This window comes from the organism of the source record quoted next, unplaced genomic scaffold (genome assembly GCF_019419815.1).
Source record: "Pyrus x bretschneideri cultivar Hongxiangsu unplaced genomic scaffold, Pyrus_bretschneideri_v1 Contig20, whole genome shotgun sequence".
Lineage (NCBI taxonomy): Eukaryota > Viridiplantae > Streptophyta > Magnoliopsida > Rosales > Rosaceae > Pyrus > Pyrus x bretschneideri.
Genome location: NW_025999502.1, coordinates 1,649,085 through 1,667,308, shown reverse-complemented (window position 1 = coordinate 1,667,308; position 18,224 = coordinate 1,649,085). Strand labels below are relative to the sequence as shown.

General features: G+C 37.9%; 4 protein-coding genes and 1 non-coding gene across 7 annotated transcripts; 3 read left to right on the top strand and 2 right to left on the bottom strand.

Moving 5' to 3' along the window:
- Positions 1-7: 7 nt before the first annotated feature.
- LOC103930449 (glyoxylate/hydroxypyruvate/pyruvate reductase 2KGR-like) lies at positions 8-2,555 on the bottom strand. The gene is made up of 2 exons (XM_009339797.3): positions 1,893-2,555; positions 8-731 (listed from the first exon to the last, which is right to left on the bottom strand). The coding sequence occupies exons 1-2, from the start codon at positions 2,313-2,315 to the stop codon at positions 213-215; spliced, it is 942 nt and encodes a 313-aa protein (XP_009338072.2). The 5' UTR covers positions 2,316-2,555; the 3' UTR covers positions 8-212.
- Positions 2,556-5,004: 2,449 nt separating this feature from the next.
- Positions 5,005-7,205, top strand: LOC103930448 (probable E3 ubiquitin-protein ligase RHC1A). 3 transcript variants are annotated; one of them, XM_009339792.3, is made up of 2 exons: positions 5,005-5,134; positions 5,923-7,205. In XM_009339792.3, exon 2 carries the CDS (start codon positions 6,039-6,041, stop codon positions 6,990-6,992), a length of 954 nt encoding a protein of 317 aa, XP_009338067.2. In that variant the 5' UTR covers positions 5,005-5,134; positions 5,923-6,038; the 3' UTR covers positions 6,993-7,205. The 3 variants fall into 3 exon arrangements, with proteins under 3 accessions (XP_009338067.2, XP_048439768.1, XP_048439767.1); XM_048583811.1 differs by having other exon boundaries at positions 5,094-5,113; XM_048583810.1 differs by lacking the exon at positions 5,005-5,134 and adding an exon at positions 5,137-5,252.
- Positions 7,206-7,356: 151 nt separating this feature from the next.
- Positions 7,357-11,134, top strand: LOC103930428 (rop guanine nucleotide exchange factor 12-like). Its single transcript, XM_009339768.3, has 7 exons — positions 7,357-8,897; positions 9,007-9,123; positions 9,233-9,387; positions 9,477-9,551; positions 9,636-9,908; positions 9,993-10,313; positions 10,455-11,134. Exons 1-7 carry the CDS (start codon positions 8,651-8,653, stop codon positions 10,869-10,871), a joined length of 1,605 nt encoding a protein of 534 aa, XP_009338043.2. The 5' UTR covers positions 7,357-8,650; the 3' UTR covers positions 10,872-11,134.
- A 206-nt stretch (positions 11,135-11,340) lies between these two features.
- Positions 11,341-12,829, bottom strand: LOC103930446 (photosystem I reaction center subunit VI-2, chloroplastic). Its single transcript, XM_009339790.2, has 3 exons — positions 12,603-12,829; positions 12,366-12,492; positions 11,341-11,666 (listed from the first exon to the last, which is right to left on the bottom strand). Exons 1-3 carry the CDS (start codon positions 12,728-12,730, stop codon positions 11,487-11,489), a joined length of 435 nt encoding a protein of 144 aa, XP_009338065.1. The 5' UTR covers positions 12,731-12,829; the 3' UTR covers positions 11,341-11,486.
- On the top strand, positions 12,220-12,293 carry TRNAT-AGU. Its single transcript has one exon. It is a non-coding gene; the product is annotated as a tRNA-Thr (tRNA).
- Positions 12,830-18,224: the final 5,395 nt, after the last annotated feature.

Genomic DNA, 18,224 nt, shown 5'->3' with positions numbered 1-18,224 from the left:
CCGAGGATTTCCAATAAAAATGTAGTGATTTCCACTTCAACAACTAACGAGGAATATCATCAATCAACTGTTTCAAAAAGGAGTCTCATTTCCTCAATTCTAGAATCAACGATCCTTTTTCAGATTGACAGAAACAATTATTGTAGGCATTTGTGGCAGTAGATCATCAAGCTATACATCCAATGGTGGTCATGTCCAGATGCTAAAAGCTATTAGACCACTGGTGTCAACAGTGGTTTCTTCAAGAAGTGAGCTTCAAGATTCCCAATCACAAGGTCTGCCATGGCACTGCGAGTTTCTACCGTGCCACTTCCGACATGAGGCAAGAGGACCACATTCTCGAGCGCAAACAGCTCTTCAGGTACTTCTGGTTCCTTCTCATAAACGTCGAGCCCTGCCCCACCTAACCGCCCTTCTACCAGAGCAGATACCAGCTCAGGTTCGTCAACATGAGAGCCTCTCCCAATGTTGATGAGAACACCCTTTGGCCCCAAAGCATTAATGACTTGACGATTGATAATGTGGCGGGTCTCTTCAGTTAAGGGGCACGCAACAACTAGAACATCACAGTTGGCGGCCAACTCCACAACACTTGGGTAGTATTTGAACTTCAAATCTGGCTTTTCTGTCCTGGAAAAGTAAGCAATTGGGCAGCTAAAAGCCTCGGCTCTCTTTGCAACTGCTTTGCCAATTCTTCCGAGACCAATGATTCCAACAGTTTTCCCAGTGAACTGAAAATGAAAGGGAAACTAGTACAAAAGAGGAGAAAAAGAGGTGCTATATGGATGAAATTAAATCAATAAATAAAGGTTTTAGACAGACATTTACCTTGCGTGTAGTAAACGACTACACATTTAACTCTATTTCAGGATGAAAAACAGGGAAAGAAAAAGAGAAAAAAAGCTAGTTCTCCTATGAATTCAGGAACCTCACATTTCATACAAACTTCATCAACTTTTAAAAGTTCTAATATCAAATAATCAAAGGAGGTAAAGAAACGAAAAATATCAATGTATCACACGAACATGTCGCAAAATTATTACACTCAAACTGCCCTATAACACACATGTTGACTTGTGAATCTTCGTTTCATACATAGCACATAAGCAGCTACTGTAAGGTGCCTAAACTCCTTGAAAAGTATCTTATGTTGGTTAAAGAATTTTGCAACCGGTGAAAATATTATGCATTCTCTTTTATTAGATACCCATACAATGCAGAATGAACACACTAGTTCTTCGTAAACCAATTTTCTGGCAAAGTATTGATAAATTCGAAATTCAGGCGCATCTGCCAGCAGTACAGACAATATTAAGAAACAAACAATTAAAAACACCAGAAAGGATGCCTCAGTGCATTTTCAGAAGAACCTATTTAATCAAACAATAGGAACAAACAATCAACACCGACTACCATCTCACCCCCTTTCGATTTTCTGGATTGATGCTATCATAAATACAGCACAGCAACAGAGTTGCTTTCGATGAACTCAACCACGATTGAAGACACTTATCATTGAGAAATGTACTTTGACCGACTCCAAAATTTCTTAAGAACTAGTCCATGCCCTTGTAGACGAAATTGAACAAAGAACATCGATCCAGCCAGGCCTTTAACAACAACCTTTATCATGAATCACCAATTCAACCATTCAATGTAAGTATCATTTTGCTCATTATTTTCCTCCAGCATGGTAAATAACAACACAGCAACACTTAAGAAAATTTTACCATAAACGCACTTCAAAAATTACCCATCAACTCACACTCAAATCACAAGCAGCATAATCAAGATCCATTCATACCAATATAAATAAGAAATTCAAACAAAACCCAATAGCAAGTAAGTGAAAATAATAATATCCAATGCAAATTAAGCAAAAAAAACCGAACCTTGGTGGTCAACTTGTACTCGCCCTCCTTCCACTGCCCACTCCTCACATACCGATCACTCTCACACAGCCGTCTCAGCACCGCCAGCGTCAGCCCAATAGCAAGGTCCGCCACGTCGTCGGTCAAAACGTCGGGGGTGTTGGTGACCCGAATACCCTTTTCCTTACACGTCTTCAAATCGACCTTATCCATCCCAACGCTGGAACTGGAAACAATCTCCAGCTTAGGCAAAGCGGCGATGAGCTCGGCGTCGGCTCCGGCGGTGGCGTTGCCGACGATGGCACGGATGGACGCGGAGTGGTCCTTGATGAACTGGGTTTTATTGGGGACGGTCCAGAGTTTGAGGAGGTTGAAGCGCTTCTCGAGCTCCTGCTCCAAATAGGAGGACATTGGAATCGGCATGAGGACGGCGATGGACTCCATTGTTATGGGATTCGGAGAAATTAGGTTTGTTTGGTTCCGGGGTTTGTGTCGTCTCGAAGGGATTGGAGAGCTTGGGATTTGTGAAGGTGACAGAATGACTGGTAGTGATGTGTGGCTTGTTATTTCTGTGGTGAACAAGGGACGACTACCAGTGGAAGAGAAACGAAGGTCAGGCGAAACCACGACGGTTGGTTACTCAAATGACAAAACGGCAAATAGGGATAAAAAATAAAAGAAATTGTTCCTTAGTTTTATGATCTAATAGTATTTTTATTTACTTGTGTCACTTTGAGCTTTCATTTAGTTACTTGTTCAACTTCAACATGCACTCTAAATACTAAATCCTAAATCCAATACATTCCAAACTCTCAAACTTAAAATGACACTACTGTTTAAAGTAAACTCTAAATGTAGCCAAGTTGGTTTCAGATTACGTTAAAATATTTTTTTTCTTAAAAGAAAAAGAAAGTCGTAGTTGTAAATAAAAGACAAGCACATAATCGAAAAGGAGATAAAGTATAAGCGCCAAAACACATGTATGTGTATTATGTTACATAGAGATGTGGGTTGATACATTTAGGCGTTTCTAAGGTTTGCAGCTTGCGTGTGGATGGTTATCTAATGGTTGTGAGCTGACAAGCCCTGTGTCGCAAGGTCCGCCACATCGCCGGTCAAAACGTCAGGCGTGTTGGTGCCTCGAATACCCTTTTCCTTGCACATCTTTAAATCGACCTTAACGATTTCGACGCTGAAGCTGGCGACGATCTCCGGCTTCAGCAGCGACCCGACGAGCCCTGTGTCGTCTCCGTTCCCCTGCATTGCCGATGACGGCTCGGATGGCGCTGGAAAAGTCTTTCAGGAACTCTGATTTTTCAGGGGCGGTCCAGAGCTTGAGGAGGTTAAAGCGCCTCTCGAGTTCTTGCTCTAAGTACGGGGATATTGGGGCTGGCATCAGCAGGCCAATGGACTCCATTGATGGATTTTGAGAAATGGGGTTTGATTGGTTGTAGGTTTTGTGGGTACCCCAGATATCAAAACGGTTGGAGAGGTTGGTTATATAGTGACTAGTCTGAGTGGCAGTGGCCGGTGGGTGGCGCGTCTCTGACTCTCTGGTGGTCAGCAGGAGGACAAGTAAGATGGTGATGTTTGGTTGGATGGAGGTAAATTGCAAAATGAGACATGATAAAAGTCAAATTACGAAGTGCAACATAATAAAATTTAAATTACATTTATCGCACCCACCATTTTTTGAGACTTTTACTTTCCTCCATCTAGCATAAAGTTTTTAGAATATTTCTTTGTTGCTAAATGCAATTGTATGCACATAGTGCTATTGATCCAAGCCGTGGAATTCACTATTTCAACTAATTTTAAGAGAGATTCTTTAGTAGGAGAGTTATCTCACAAATCATATGGTTTGATATTTTAGCAAATTAGATATTGGGTTTCTATGTCACATCCCGGTCTGGGGCGGACCACTTCCCCTGCCTGACTCCACCATCGTAGCACGATATTGTCCGCTTTGGGTTTACCATTCCCTCGCGGTTTTGTTTTTAGGAACTCACGAGCAACTTCCCAGTGGGTCACCCATCATGGGATTGCTCAAGCCCCCTTCTCGCTTAACTTCGGAGTTCCTACGGAACCCGAAGCCAGTGAGCTCCCAAAAGGCCTCGTGCTAGGTAGGGATGAGAATATATATTTAAGGATCACTCCCCTGGGCGATGTGGGATGTCACATTCTATCTATACGTTTCGAGTTTGAAACTCTTTTCTCCTTTAAATTATATAAAATTCTCTCATTTTCTTTAATAATAATAATATTTTTTAAAAGAAAAAGTTATCTCACAACACACCCCTATATGAGACGTGTTATACAAAGGCAACTCTATTCAACAATTTGTACTTCATGTGAGGAGTATATAATGCTTCCGATTCTCGTACTTAGTTTGGAATACGCTTAAAATTAAGATTCATTTGAGAGTTGAAAGGATTATCAAAATCATCCTGCAAGATATATGCCTGCGGGTAAAATGAGCTCAACCATTCAATCCAGCTAAACCAAGCACTATTTGAGCAGTGTTTTTTTTCTTGTAAATATATGCAAGCAATTTAGTTCAAGTTTTACACTTGAAGTGTGAATTTAGACCAACTAGAAACAAGTTACAACTACTTCGATTCATATAGTTGTATTATCGAACCAAATCGTCTTTATCTACGTTTCATATTTGGAAATTTTATTCTTTGTTATCATAATTTAGTATAACATTTAGTAATATAAACTGCTTTAAACCTATTCCCCCTTCCAATTTGACACTATATCTCAATCAAATTTCTTCGTCTTTAAAAGTAAAAGCTTCCTCAACCATTGTTTATTTATTTGTTTTTAACAATCGATATTATCTAGGTTAAGAAAGAGAAAATAAGTTTAGTCTCACAATAGCTTAGAAATATTGTGGTTCAAATTCACCTTGACGATAATCCATCCTAAGACCTTTTATTATAAGTAAAAAAAAAATAAAATCACTAGACCGTAATACCAAGTTACGATAAAATGGGTAACTCAACATATGGCTTTGTCAGTTTTATAAGAGTAATTTGACATAAGGTGAGAAAAGGACAAAAAGCTCTAATAAAGTTGAGTGAATACAGGCGCTCATTTCCAGCCGTAGGATCAAAAAAACAAAGGCCTATCTAAAGGAAGATACTAGACAACGACAGAGGGAGAGAGATAACAGAGCGGGGTCTCTCACTCATTTATTTTGTCGCACCATCGATGTGGATACAATCTCAGAAATTTCGGTATATCTTCGCCTTCTTAAGGTTAGGGTTTGCCTTTACACTATATAATTATACACATGTATATTTATTGATTTTTATGAATCTGAAGTCGCAGTGTTGTTTTTGTTGTTCAAGTGCTGAATTTCCTGCTGCAAATGAGGCTAGTTATATATTTTTTTAATTTTAAATTATTGATTTTTTAGCTGATTAAGGCCTGATCCTGGATATAATTTTGTTAACTATTTTGGTATTTTTAATATGGAATTACTGATTGTTTAGATTCAACCAATGATCATCCTGAAATGGATGGATTGGATTCGACTCGAATTCGTTTTTGGAGTATTTGAATTGGGTGATTGGAGCATTTAGGGAATAAATTGGTTTGAAAAAATCGATTATCCAAATATATTTATTTTGTTTTACAAAAGGATTATTATCTGAGTGAGACTATTTGTTGACCTGATTGTTTCTGATCTTGGTTATTAATTTGTTTATCTTTTTGGTATTTTAATCATTGAATTACTCAACCAATGATCAACCTGAAATAGATGGATGCAATTCGAATCGAATTGGGATTTTGGAGTATCTGAATTGGGTAATTGTAATTGTTTAGGAAATAAATTGGATTTTATTTATTGGTTTCAGAAATACATTGGATTTACGAAAGCACTTTACATAAAGATTCTAATAAATATCTTTGCAATCTGATTTTTATTTTTTTATTCCTGTGTATGTAGTGTGGATAGCAGTTTCAATTCCTTTATGCGAACTGTCAAATTCAAACTTGTTTGTGTCCAGACTGTATCTTAATGACTTTGAATTTGAAATAGGTGGCTTGACCTTAATTTGCCATCTCCGTGTGTCACTGTGCTCAGATGATTAAATATTGAGGCATTCGGGGGCGAGACTTGTTGTATGTACTCATAAGTTTTTGGAAGAGGAGAGGATGTCAAGTGGCCGAAACACCCACTGGTGTTACAATTGCAGGCAGCCAGTTCAGCTGAGAGGGCGAGATGCAGTTTGCCCAGGCTGCGATGGAGGATTTGTTCAAGAACTTGATGATATGGTTCATATCAGCCCAATGGATTTCTTTGGACTGGACAATGATGATGATCCTGACAGGAGGTTTGGGATCATGGAAGCTTTCTCAGCGTTGCACCAATTGACAGACAGAAGGCCTAATGATAGCATTAGGGGAAGACCAGATTTAGTTCCAGAGCGTAACCCGGCGTTTGCCCCTCTATTGATTTTTGGTGGCCAAATTCCTTTTCGACTGTCTGGAAATGGTGCTTTTGAAGCTCTTTTCAATGGGTCGCCTGGAATTGGTGTGACACGGGGTAATGTTGGGGATTATTTTGTAGGTCCTGGCTTAGAAGAACTATTTGAGCAGCTTTCAGCTAATGACCGGCGAGGCCCTGCCCCAGCCTCCAGAGGTTCAATTGATGCAATGCCTACTGTTAAGATCACAAATAGGCATCTCCGTTCTGATGCGCACTGTCCTGTTTGCAAGGACAAATTCGAGCTGGGATCTGAAGCAAAGCAAATGCCTTGTGACCATCTGTACCACACTGATTGTATCGTACCATGGCTAGTCCAACACAATTCATGCCCTGTTTGCCGCCAAGAACTGCCTCCACAAGGTCCGCAAGGAGCGGGAAGCAGTCGTAGCTCAAATAGTCGAAGTAGAAGCAGTAGTTTTGGTAGTAATACCAGTGCAAGGGAGAGTGGTAGAGAAAACCAAGGGAGGCGAAACCGTTTCTCATCTCTGTGGCCGTTTCGCTCATCTAGTTCCAGCTCTAGTTCAAGCACTAGTCATAACCCAACAACTGAAAGTAGCCCATCAACTATGCGGGAACATAATAACGAGATGGATTATTCAGGATGGCCATTCGACTACTAGGGTTATGGTGTTCACGTAATTGCTAGCTTTCTTTCGCTGGGATCAGAATCTGGAGCTGTCAGTTGAACTAAGCAAATTGCTAGTGGTGAGTATGGGTTTGAGACCCTTTATCTGTATTACTGTATGTCGTTAAAGGGTGCTTTTGGTGTTTAATATGCCTCTTTCCATGTAAATGACTGTTTCCCTTCTATGTTGGATTATTATTTGTGCTTCTATGTTGTTCTTGACTTCCATTTTATTATTTGTGCTCCATTGAGATAATTACACGTTTTTGTGTAGGTAATTGGATATTAAGTTTGATTAAGTATTGAATGGTATGTTAAGCATGATTAAGTGGCTCAAGACTTGTTATGAATCCGAAGTAATTTCTGCACACCACTGTTTATTTTTGGTGTTCATGTTAAATAATTTCAAGGAAAATCAACATGCATGCACAAATAAACAGGTGCGCGCGGAAGGAGAAGTTCGGAATTGGAATTTTTCCACTGTTTCAACGAAAATCAAATTACATCATTCCTTTTTATTTTTATATGAATTTTGTTCGATATTTTTGGACTCTGTGTGAAAAATTAGGAAATTGTTGATCAATTTTGATGGGAATCAAAATTTGCAATCCACTTCTATTGTAATGCCCGAAGGTCTGAGTGTGTTGCATCGTGAGCAAACAACACCGTCAAATACTAATCACGATTCACGAACAAACAATACTTTTTGTAAGTTATAAAGTAGAGAGAAATACTGTTAGACAATCGTCGTGATTAGCATAAAAACTGATAATGAAGTTCTTATAAAGAAGTTGGAGTAGAGAAGTTGTTGGAACTACACACACACTCTCTCTCTCACATTTACATATAATGAAATTGAATGTTCTAGGGAGGAGCTGGAGCTGCTGCCTGTTTTGGTGCGTTGGTTGGGATAGATTGTGATCAATTAAAAGACTTAAGTCCAATTCGTTGTTTATTATGTCAAAATATGAGATGAACATGACTTAACATGATGGGTTATAAATCCTCAATAGACGGGTTATTTAACATATCCTTATACATGAGTACAATATTATTCTTAAGGTCCAATCTCATTTGGAGAGAGAGGTGGTAAATTAGAAAAGCACCTCTGTCTTTCCCGGGATTTTAGCTGCTCTGTGACCTCGACCATCAAAACCTCAACCATCCAGTTCATTCATTCCTCAAAAAAGCCAAAAACCAAAACCTCCCCAAAACAACAACATTAACAAAACAAAAACCACAAGGAAAAAAAATTATCAAAAAACATTTGTGTTTGCATGCTAATTTCTCAAAACATGCACCCCACGTTCCTCCAACCCAACCGAAAAATATCAAAAAAAGAAAACAAAATTAACTAACCCATCAAATCTTCCCAATCATTCCCCTCCACATTTTTGTCAAAACTTACCATTTCCTCAGAAAAAGGAAGAAGAAGAAGAAACAACAAGAACAGCAACAAAAAAACAACAAGAACAAGTCTTGTTTCTTAAGTCATTTGGATTTGGAAGCTCTCTTCCCTCTCCCGCAAGAAATCGCGTAACCGACAAAATAGATCCCTCTCGCCCTCCTCTCCCTTCTCCCAATAGGTTGAACAGCAGTCATGCCTTGTTCTCCGTTGTTCATTCTATAAAAGTCTTCCTCAAAAAGCTGAGAATGGTTCGGGCGCTCGAAGAAGAAGAAGAGGATTACAAGTCTAGATTGTATCATTTCAAAGGAATGCATGAGAATGCCGGAAGGCATACAAAGAGCTTGAGCATCGAGAGTGCTACCGTGTTAGAGTTTCAGGACGATGATAAGAAGGCTTCATCGAGAAGTAGTAATGGAGCTCAAGGCTCTAAATCGCAGTTGAGCAAAGAGGAAGCTGCTGCTAGAGAAGCGAGGGAAAAGCAACAGCAAACAGGTGATGATTTGTCTGCCATATATAACTCGTAATGTGCTTAAATTCTGTAATATATACATTTTTTTTTTGTGAGTTATGAATTATTTATCGCTTGTTGGGTTTGATTCAGATATGGAACAGATGAAGGAGAGGTTCGCGAAATTGCTTCTGGGTGAAGATATGTCCGGTGGAGGTAAGGGTGTTTCGTCAGCGTTGGCATTGTCGAATGCCATTACAAATCTTGCCGGTATGTATACAATCAACATGGTTTGTATTAGTGCAAAGGCTAGCCTTTTTTTTTTTTTTTAATTTCTGGATTGCATTTCACTCACCATTGCTTTCCGAATGCAATGCAGCTTCTGTTTTTGGGGAACAAACTCGCCTAGAACCCATGTCCACCGAGAGGAAAAAGAGGTGGAGAAAAGAAATAGATTGGTTCTTGTGTGTCAGTGATTACATAGTTGAATTTGTTGCTTCGCAACAGAAGGGCAAGGATGGAACTAACATGGAGGTACAATCTCCTCTTTTGTTCCTTGTCACATACGCGTTTGCATTCGCATTTCACATTCTGTTAAGAATTTGTGTGTTTTGATCTAACAGATAATGGTGACTCAGCAACGAACAGATCTTCACATGAACATCCCTGCCTTGCGTAAGCTCGATGCAATGCTTATCGTAAGTCTTTTTAACATTTTTTTTTAAGAAAACTCGGATTAATGGATTATTTTTCTGTAACAAAACTTCTAACGGATTATGCAGGATTGTCTAGATAACTTCCAAGAAAAGCAAGAGTTCTATTATGTATCCAAAGATGCTGATGAGAACGAGAAAGGATCTGCAAAGAGAAAAGATGACAAATGGTGGCTACCTACTCCTAAAGTTCCACCAAATGGTTTATCAGACGCGGCACGAAAGTTCATACAATATCAAAAGGATTGCGTCAACCAAGTGCTTAAAGCAGCTATGGCCATCAATGCTCAAGTTTTAACAGAAATGGAGATCCCCGAAAACTACATTGAATCCCTCCCCAAGGTAAAGAAAGCCTTACATTACATGAGGCTTGATGAGTTCTATAACCGCGTTCTGATATTGGGTTTGGTTTGTCGATTTTTGCAGAATGGGAGGGCAAGTCTTGGTGACACAATCTACCGAAGCATTACAGTTGAATTCTTTGATCCTGACCAATTTCTTTGCAGCATGGACTTATCATCAGAGCACAAAATTCTAGACCTTAAGAACAAAATGGAGGCTTCCATGGTGATATGGAAGCGAAAGATGAACCAAAAAGATGGGAAATCGGGTTGGGGCTCTGCAGTGAGCTTGGAGAAAAGAGAACTTTTTGAAGAGAGAGCAGAGACAATCTTACTCCTCCTCAAGCAGAGGTTCCCTGGAATCCCTCAATCGTCACTCGATGTTAGTAAAATCGAATACAATGCGGTAAGAACATAATTTATCCCTAGATTTTGAGTACTAGTGCACATTTTCACACAAAAAATACTGCAGAAAAAAGTAAATCACTTATAAAGTATTTGATCGTGTTTATGAACTTATGCACATGCTTGTTCTTTGGTTTTACAGGATGTTGGACAGGCTATTCTGGAAAGCTATTCAAGAATACTAGAAAGCTTGGCCTTCACAGTTTTGTCGCGGATCGAAGATGTGCTTTATGCTGATTTTGTTACTCAGAATCCATCACATGTAGCCTGTAAACGGCCCTATTTAGAAGACAATACAATTGCAACTTCTCCGGATAGGTCTTCTAAAGAAGAAAATGCCGGTGGGGAGACACCCTGTTCAATGACACTGTCGGATTTCATGGGTTGGGGCGCAGATCAATCTGGGACCGAGCCAAAAAAGGACCCGGATGCTGCGGATGAGGACAATTGTGCGGTTAAGCATCCACATATGCAGAAGATTGCAAACATAGTGACCAACAAGAAGATTTCCTACCTAGAGAACTTAGGTGGATTGAGAAGTCCAACGGCACGCCACTAACAGTGTCAACAGGGGAAAATCGGAGAAGAAGGAGCGAAAAAATGAGGAACTAAACGAGACGGATACAGAAATGTAAAGGAGCAAGAAAGCCTAAGACTTCAAACGTAAATTTCACAGCACTCATTGGCATCCTTGGAGTTGTGTGATGTTCATTCTATTCCTTCCTTTCGTGTACATAGGGAAGAAGGAGGAGGAAAACAAAAGAGGGTTTGTAGACCGACTGAAAAATATAATTTTGATGACTTCTCTTAGACGTATCTTAATTTTGTTCCCCCACTATTTGTACTCCAGATTCTTCCTACTGTCTGCAATATTTTTTCGCCGATTTTCGTCATGATATGAAGATTTCAAACTTAACCAAAAGCACGAGGACAAACGTCCATCCGTATCCACTTTGTTGAAAGAGGTTCTAAGTTGAAATCTTACGGACGAACAGTAACATATTAAAACATGAATGGCAGTTCCCAAATTGCACCAGAAAAAATACCTTTGACGTATTGCCAAACTTAGGGGTTTTAATTCTGCATTACACGTGCTTTACAAGTACAAAATAGAGAAACAATTACACACATGATGAAAAGCTTGAGAAAATGAGGATTAAATCCCAAATAAAATTTAGATCTTGCCACGTGGGCCCAACTTGGGTGGAAGTTGTGGGCCCTTCTTGATTGGCAGAACGTCGTCGGAAGCAGTGGCACTAAGGTAGGCAATGGTGGAAGCTCCTCCCAATATCAAGAACTTGAGGAGTAAGCCTCTCTTGGTGAATGGAGCGGCAAATGTCTCAAAGAACTTGCTCTGCACTCAGATTCAACAACTTAATTAACTCAAACAATGCTTGGATAAAGTTCAACAAGTCAAATTTCCCTCAATCAGTATAGAATGTAGGAAAAGTTTTAGCAATGCCTCATGAACTGAGTGTCTCTAGACTTGGCTCTTGAATTTTTAATTCGGTATCAAACACCTAATCGTTTAAAAAGTCTCAATTTGTCCGTTATCATCACATTTGTTAAATTGAGGGTTATTTTCTTCTGTTCAAGTAGAGTAAATGAACATTAAATGTGAAAATTTGACGGTGAAGGCAAACTAGCACATTCTAAATATTAGAAGGTGGTTCCATAACTGATTATAAACCAAAAAAAGATCTTAAGTTCAAGAAACATCGATACAAATTTCTCCCTGAAAAGCTAATGCGAGATTATTATTCCAAAGCCATCATTAGCAAGATTAAATCAGATGAGAAAACTAGATATTAATTAATGATTAATTTATTAACTATGGAGGGAACTTTTGGAACAACATTTTTCTAGAGTGTCATAAGTAATGTAATATCTGAGATTTTCCAGCAAAGGCTTTCATAGCTCAGTTGGTTAGAGCACCCGTTTAGTAAGCGGGAGGTCTTGAGTTCAACTCTCAATGAAAGCATTTTGTGTGTCTTTTTTTGCATTTTTTTTAATTGATAAACACATGAAAGAAATTCTAATTTAGTCTCAGAACCTGAAGAGGGTTGTAAGGTGAGGGGGCATCTGAACCGTACAAGTCCCACTTCCCGGTGGTGTTGCCCAGATCCTCAAGGTCAAAGTAGACGCTCTTGTCTCCGTACTTGGCCACCACAGCACCACTCCTAAACCACCGGAGACCACACCAGTAATATTACTCAACACACCCCTCACAATTCATAAAGAACAAGAAACAACAAGCATTTGCTATTTTTAAATATTTATGTTGCAGTACCTGATGTTTTTTGTTCTGATGCTCTGGCGAGTGGGCTTCACAACGAGCTTTGTTCCGGTGAGGGAGCTTCCCCCGAGGCCGTTAATGGTGGCCGGTTGAACGGCTGCTAGGGTTGCCAGAGATGCCATGGCCTTACAATACACTGGTCTACTGCTACTCTTTCAGTATCTGGACTTACCTTTCTTTTTCTCTTCTTCTGTTTTTCGGTTGCATTAAGGGGCGTGGGGAACTCAGCGTGATTGGGTTTTTGATCTTTTGCATGGATCTTAGCTTGACACGTGGCGAGATGGGTTTTGTTTAGAGGATATGAACTTCACTTAAGGCTGCCACCTGGAGTGGAAGCTGGATAAGCCTATCCTTGTTGGATCGTATTCACAACTCTACTCCATATTTTATTAGTTATGATCTATGACTTTCTTTTTGTAAAGTAAATGAGAGTATGATAAAATTGTGGTTATATTTGGAAAGCTATTTCATAACAGTATAATGATGATCAAATCGTATGTTTACTTTAAAAAAAAAAATATATATATCAAATCGGGGATTTTTTAGCTATTCGTTCATATGGTGTTTGTACAATCCTATCTATAAATTCAAATTATTGCCTGAAACGAAAAATTATGTTTTAGATAAAATTTAAAATTTGTCTGAAAGATTCTCTAAATTCTCTCTGTGTTGCTGCACAAACTCAACCCTAGACATGGGTTTTAGCCGTCACTCCATTTTCTTACTCGGGGTCAACATCAACTCCATTACTGCCTCTCTTTTTTCCTCCTCCCTGCCTCCCTTCTCCATTGTCCTTCCCTCATTTCCTCCGCTCTCATCTCCTCTACCCCTTCCCTACACAACGTCCCACGCTCTCTTTCTTCCCTCTTTCAAGTCTTCTTCCTTCACTACTACAATATAGGCTATCACCGGCGAACCAAAAATCAACAAGAAGTCCAATTTATGTCAGAAATTTGGCACAAATCCGACATAAAACAATGTAATGTCGGATTGGAATAGCGACATCAATGCCAACATCACGAAAGGGCTTCAGTGTCGGTTTGTTCTCTTAATCCGCCACTACTCAGCGTCGGTTAAAAGCGACACTAATGTTGACGTCGGATTAAAGCGATGTATACTTCAACATTACGTCGGTTTAAAGCGACGTGCACTAGCAATTTAACTATAAAATATCCAACCTACTGTCAGTTTTAACCGACATCATGATAAAATTAAACAAATAAAATATCCCTTAACCGATGTTAAATAACAATTAAATAAATAAAATATACAAACTGGTAACGGTCTTAACTGACACCACCTTTGTTAATAATAAAAAAAAAAAGTGAAAATATGTCTCTGCATTTGTTTTCAATTAATTGTAACTAAAAAACATTATATAACCTCCTCCCCCCCAACCCCCCCCCCCACCCCACCCAAAAAAAAAAAAAAAACCATTATATAACCAAAATAATAAATTTCAAGTATAGACCAAAACAAACATTAATAAAAATAATTAACAATAAAAATAATGCCAAAATATACAAATATTTTACATCTAACATTCCACATAATATACAAATAACATATATATAGGAGCTATTAGAGAACCAGTTACAAGATGAAGATAAAAAAACTAACAATTACATATAATACTAATCAGAGCTCCATGCTTGCATTTAATACTAGCAGTTGCCATGATGCTTTCCCATGCTTGCCCTTGTCGAAGACCACAGATTCTGTAGCTCCATGTTTTCCAGTGTCCTTACTCTTCAGATCCAAAATGAACATACATGAATTTTTATATGGATTTTCGAATTGTTGATCTTACTGAACAAGAACATAAAAGAGGAGCTCAGTGGAGATTATACCTTTAAATGACAGATCTAGAACGGAGACAACTATGTGGTGGTTTTTCCTTAAGATGCGATTTGGGGCTGTACCAGTGGTTGCATCGTGTTTTTATTTTTATTCTTATTTTTTTATACAAATCTCAGGTCCCTGCAAAAGAAACAACACAAGCATGAGGGGTTGAAGATTTTTTTCTTGTATGGTATATTTTAATCGATGAACTTAAGTGCATGAATCGGCAAGGGAGGGTGAGAAGTATACCTCTGAGTGCGTCAGCACCAAGATCGGTGCTGCTACCCTTCTGGTGATGCAGTAAATCCATGGATGTGAGATCTTATGGGTTGATGATGGAAGATTAAGGTTTGGTTTGTGGAAACAGAGGTTAGGATTTGAGAAAATGTGGAGAGATAAGCTGCGGTTTTAGGGTGTGCTTGGAAGAAGGGAGAGATAAATTAGGGAGGTTAGCCTCTGAGCTTGAGGTGAAGCCTCTTGAAATGAACCAGTGAACTTTCTGACACTCTTTATTGGAAATCACAGTGTCAGTTTAAATTAATGTTGGTGTCGGTCTTAACCGACACCAAACTTTGACACACTTTTTGAAATTCACGTAGCATCGGTTTAATGAAACTCGCATCGAATTAAAAGATGATAGCGTCAGTTAAAACCGACACCAACTTCTGACACACTTTTTGAAATTCACGTAGCGTCGGGTTAATGAAACTCGCGTCGAATTAAAAGATGATAGCGTCGGTTAAAACCGACACCAACTTTTGACACACTTTTGAATTCACGTAGCGTCGGTTTAATGAAACTCGTGTCAAATTAAAAAATGATAGCATCGGTTAAAACGAACACTAAGTCTCTCCATCCATTTCCTCATGCAGAACAAAGGAGAGATTTCCTGCCTAACATTTCAAATTATCTGACCAATGTCGTCGGTTAAAAGCGACAGCATACCAATTTAAAAAAACAAAATGTTTAACCCAAAGACAAAACATAACTAGCTCTTTTTTTTTATTTTTTTTGTTATCTCATATAACATTTTAAGATTTTAATAAATAAAATACGTAATAAAAAATAGAAATATAATTTTATTATAAAATATCATCACATTATAATTGAAACATAGTCTAATTAATACTTAAAATACATAAAATAATTAATATACTTTAACTCCGATTTTGATTATTTTTTATAGCTACACTGCTTGTCCTATATGAATATAATGAATGAATTTGATCTTTAATTTAAAATATTTACACTAGTAGATACGACAAAATCTTATGTTATACTTAATGAAAGTATAAATAAACTCTAAGTGTTTGTAAATCTATCGTTTTGATGGGATACGCACCCTACGAAACTAATTTCAACAATCCAACCATTAAACTTATTTGTATATGCATCGAGATCGCAAACACCAAAAATTGGAAAAAACAAACATTCATAGATCAAGTAACGGGACAAAATGTTTCGACGATTATAAACAAAAAATCATGATTTAACGGTTATTTTAACTTCGATTTTGATGATTTTTTATTGCTACACTCCTTGACCCTATATGAATACAATTAATGAATTTGATCTTCAATTTAAAATATTTACACTAGTGGATACTGCAAAATTTTATGTTATACTTAATGAAATTATAAATAAACTCTAAGGGTGCGTTTGTTGCACCGGACTAAATCGGACTGGATTATTTAGGGATTAAGCTGGACTGGCTTAAACTAGACTAAGCTGGACTAACTTAGTAAAGCGTTTGGTGTAATATCGGATTAAGAACTAAAATAATAAAAATAATAATATTTAATTCTATCTTTTACATTTTTTTTCTTTTTCTTTTTTCTTTTACCTTTCTAGAGCACCCTTTCTCTCTAGAATGCTCTCCATTTTTTCCTCCTTCCCGTCCAACTGCCTTTGTGTCTCTCTTTTTACTTTCTCCCTCATCACCATTCTTTTTCACCACTTTCTCCCTCATCTTCAAATTCCATTTTTTTTTTCATTAATTCTCAACAAAAGCTTCTGATTTGTCATATGGGTTTTGTTTTTTTTTCCTAAACTTTTCACAAGCTTTTGAATTTCATTTGGGTTTTGGCAGATTGGTATTTTTTGTCTTCTGGGTTTTGGCTGGCATCGTGGAGTTTGACGACGATGTCCCGGCGAATGAAGGTGATGGTCGAGAACGATATTGGGAGTTGACGAAGTCGAGGATCTGAACAGAGGAGAAGCACTGCCTTTTGACAGCGAGCTCGACGATAAACTAGAGATGTGACGGGAAAAGCAGATATGAGGTCTCATAATTCTGGGTTCTGGGCAAGGAGAGAGGGAGAGAGTAGGAGAGAGTGAAACAAAGAGCGGAGAAAGGAGGACGAGCAGGAAGTCACCCTCGCGATTTTCTCTGGGCTTACGAGTCCGCCCAATTTCGGGGATCCTGGTTAAGACCTCGTAAGGAGGTGTTTAATCCGAGCGAATCCCACCTAATCTCATTAAACCAAATCCTGCAGCAGACCAAACAAGGGATTATAGTCCAGTCCAGTCCAGTCCTCCTTAATCCTATCAAACAAACGGGCCCTAAGTGTTAGTGAATCTATCGTTTTGATGGGATACGCATCCTACGAAACTAATTTCAACAATGCAACCGTCAAACTTGTTTGTATATGCTTCGAGACCGCATACACCAAAAATCGCAAAAAAAAAAACATTCAGAGATCAAGTAACGGGACAAAACTTTTTGACGGTTATAAACAAAAAATCACGATTTAACAGTTATTTTAACTATGATTTTGATGATTTTTTACAGCTATACTCCTTGACCTTATATGAATACAATGAATAAATTCGATCTTCAATTTAAAATATTTACACTAGTGGATACCACAAAATCTTATGTTATACTTAATGAAAGTATAAATAAACTCTAATTGTTAGTGAATCTATTGTTTTGATGGGATACACATTCTACGAAACTAATTTCAACGATCCAACTGTCAAACTTGTTTATATATGCTTCAAGATCGCATACGCCAAAAATCACAAAAAACAAACATTCAGAGATCAAGTAACAGGACAAAACTTTTTTACAGTTATCAACAAAAAATCATGATTTAATAGTGATTTTAACTCCGATTTTGATGATTTTTTATAGCTACACTCCTAGACCCTATATGAATACAATGAATGAACTCGATCTTCAATTTAAAATATTTACACTAGTGGATACCACAAAATCTTATGTTATACTTAATGAAAGTACAAATAAACTCTTAGGTGTTAGTGAATTTATTGTTTTGATGGGATACACATTCTACTAAACTAGTTTCAACGATCCAACCGTCAAACATGTTTGTATATACTTCGAGATTGCATGTGCCAAAAATCACAAAAAACAAACATTCAGAGATCAAGTAATGAGACAAAACTTTTCGACTGTTATCATAGAAAAATCACGATTTCGGCCACACTCTTTGATCCTATATGAATACAATGAACTAATTTGATCATTAATTTAAAATATTTACAGAAGTTGATATCACAAAATCTTCTGTAATGATGATCGCTGAAAATTGAGGATTCTGTAAAATGAATAACATGCAAGCTTTGAGTTTCATTGGCAAGGTTTAAACTTTTGAGAAAGGTTTCACAACCTTGAAAACAAAAACTCTTTCATTTTACATATCCTTGCACATTTAACATTTTGTAAAAGACTAGTAGTGTATGGATGTGTGTTTATTCGGCTCTTATTTTCAAGTGTAGATGTAGTACTTAAACGACAAATTTATTTTA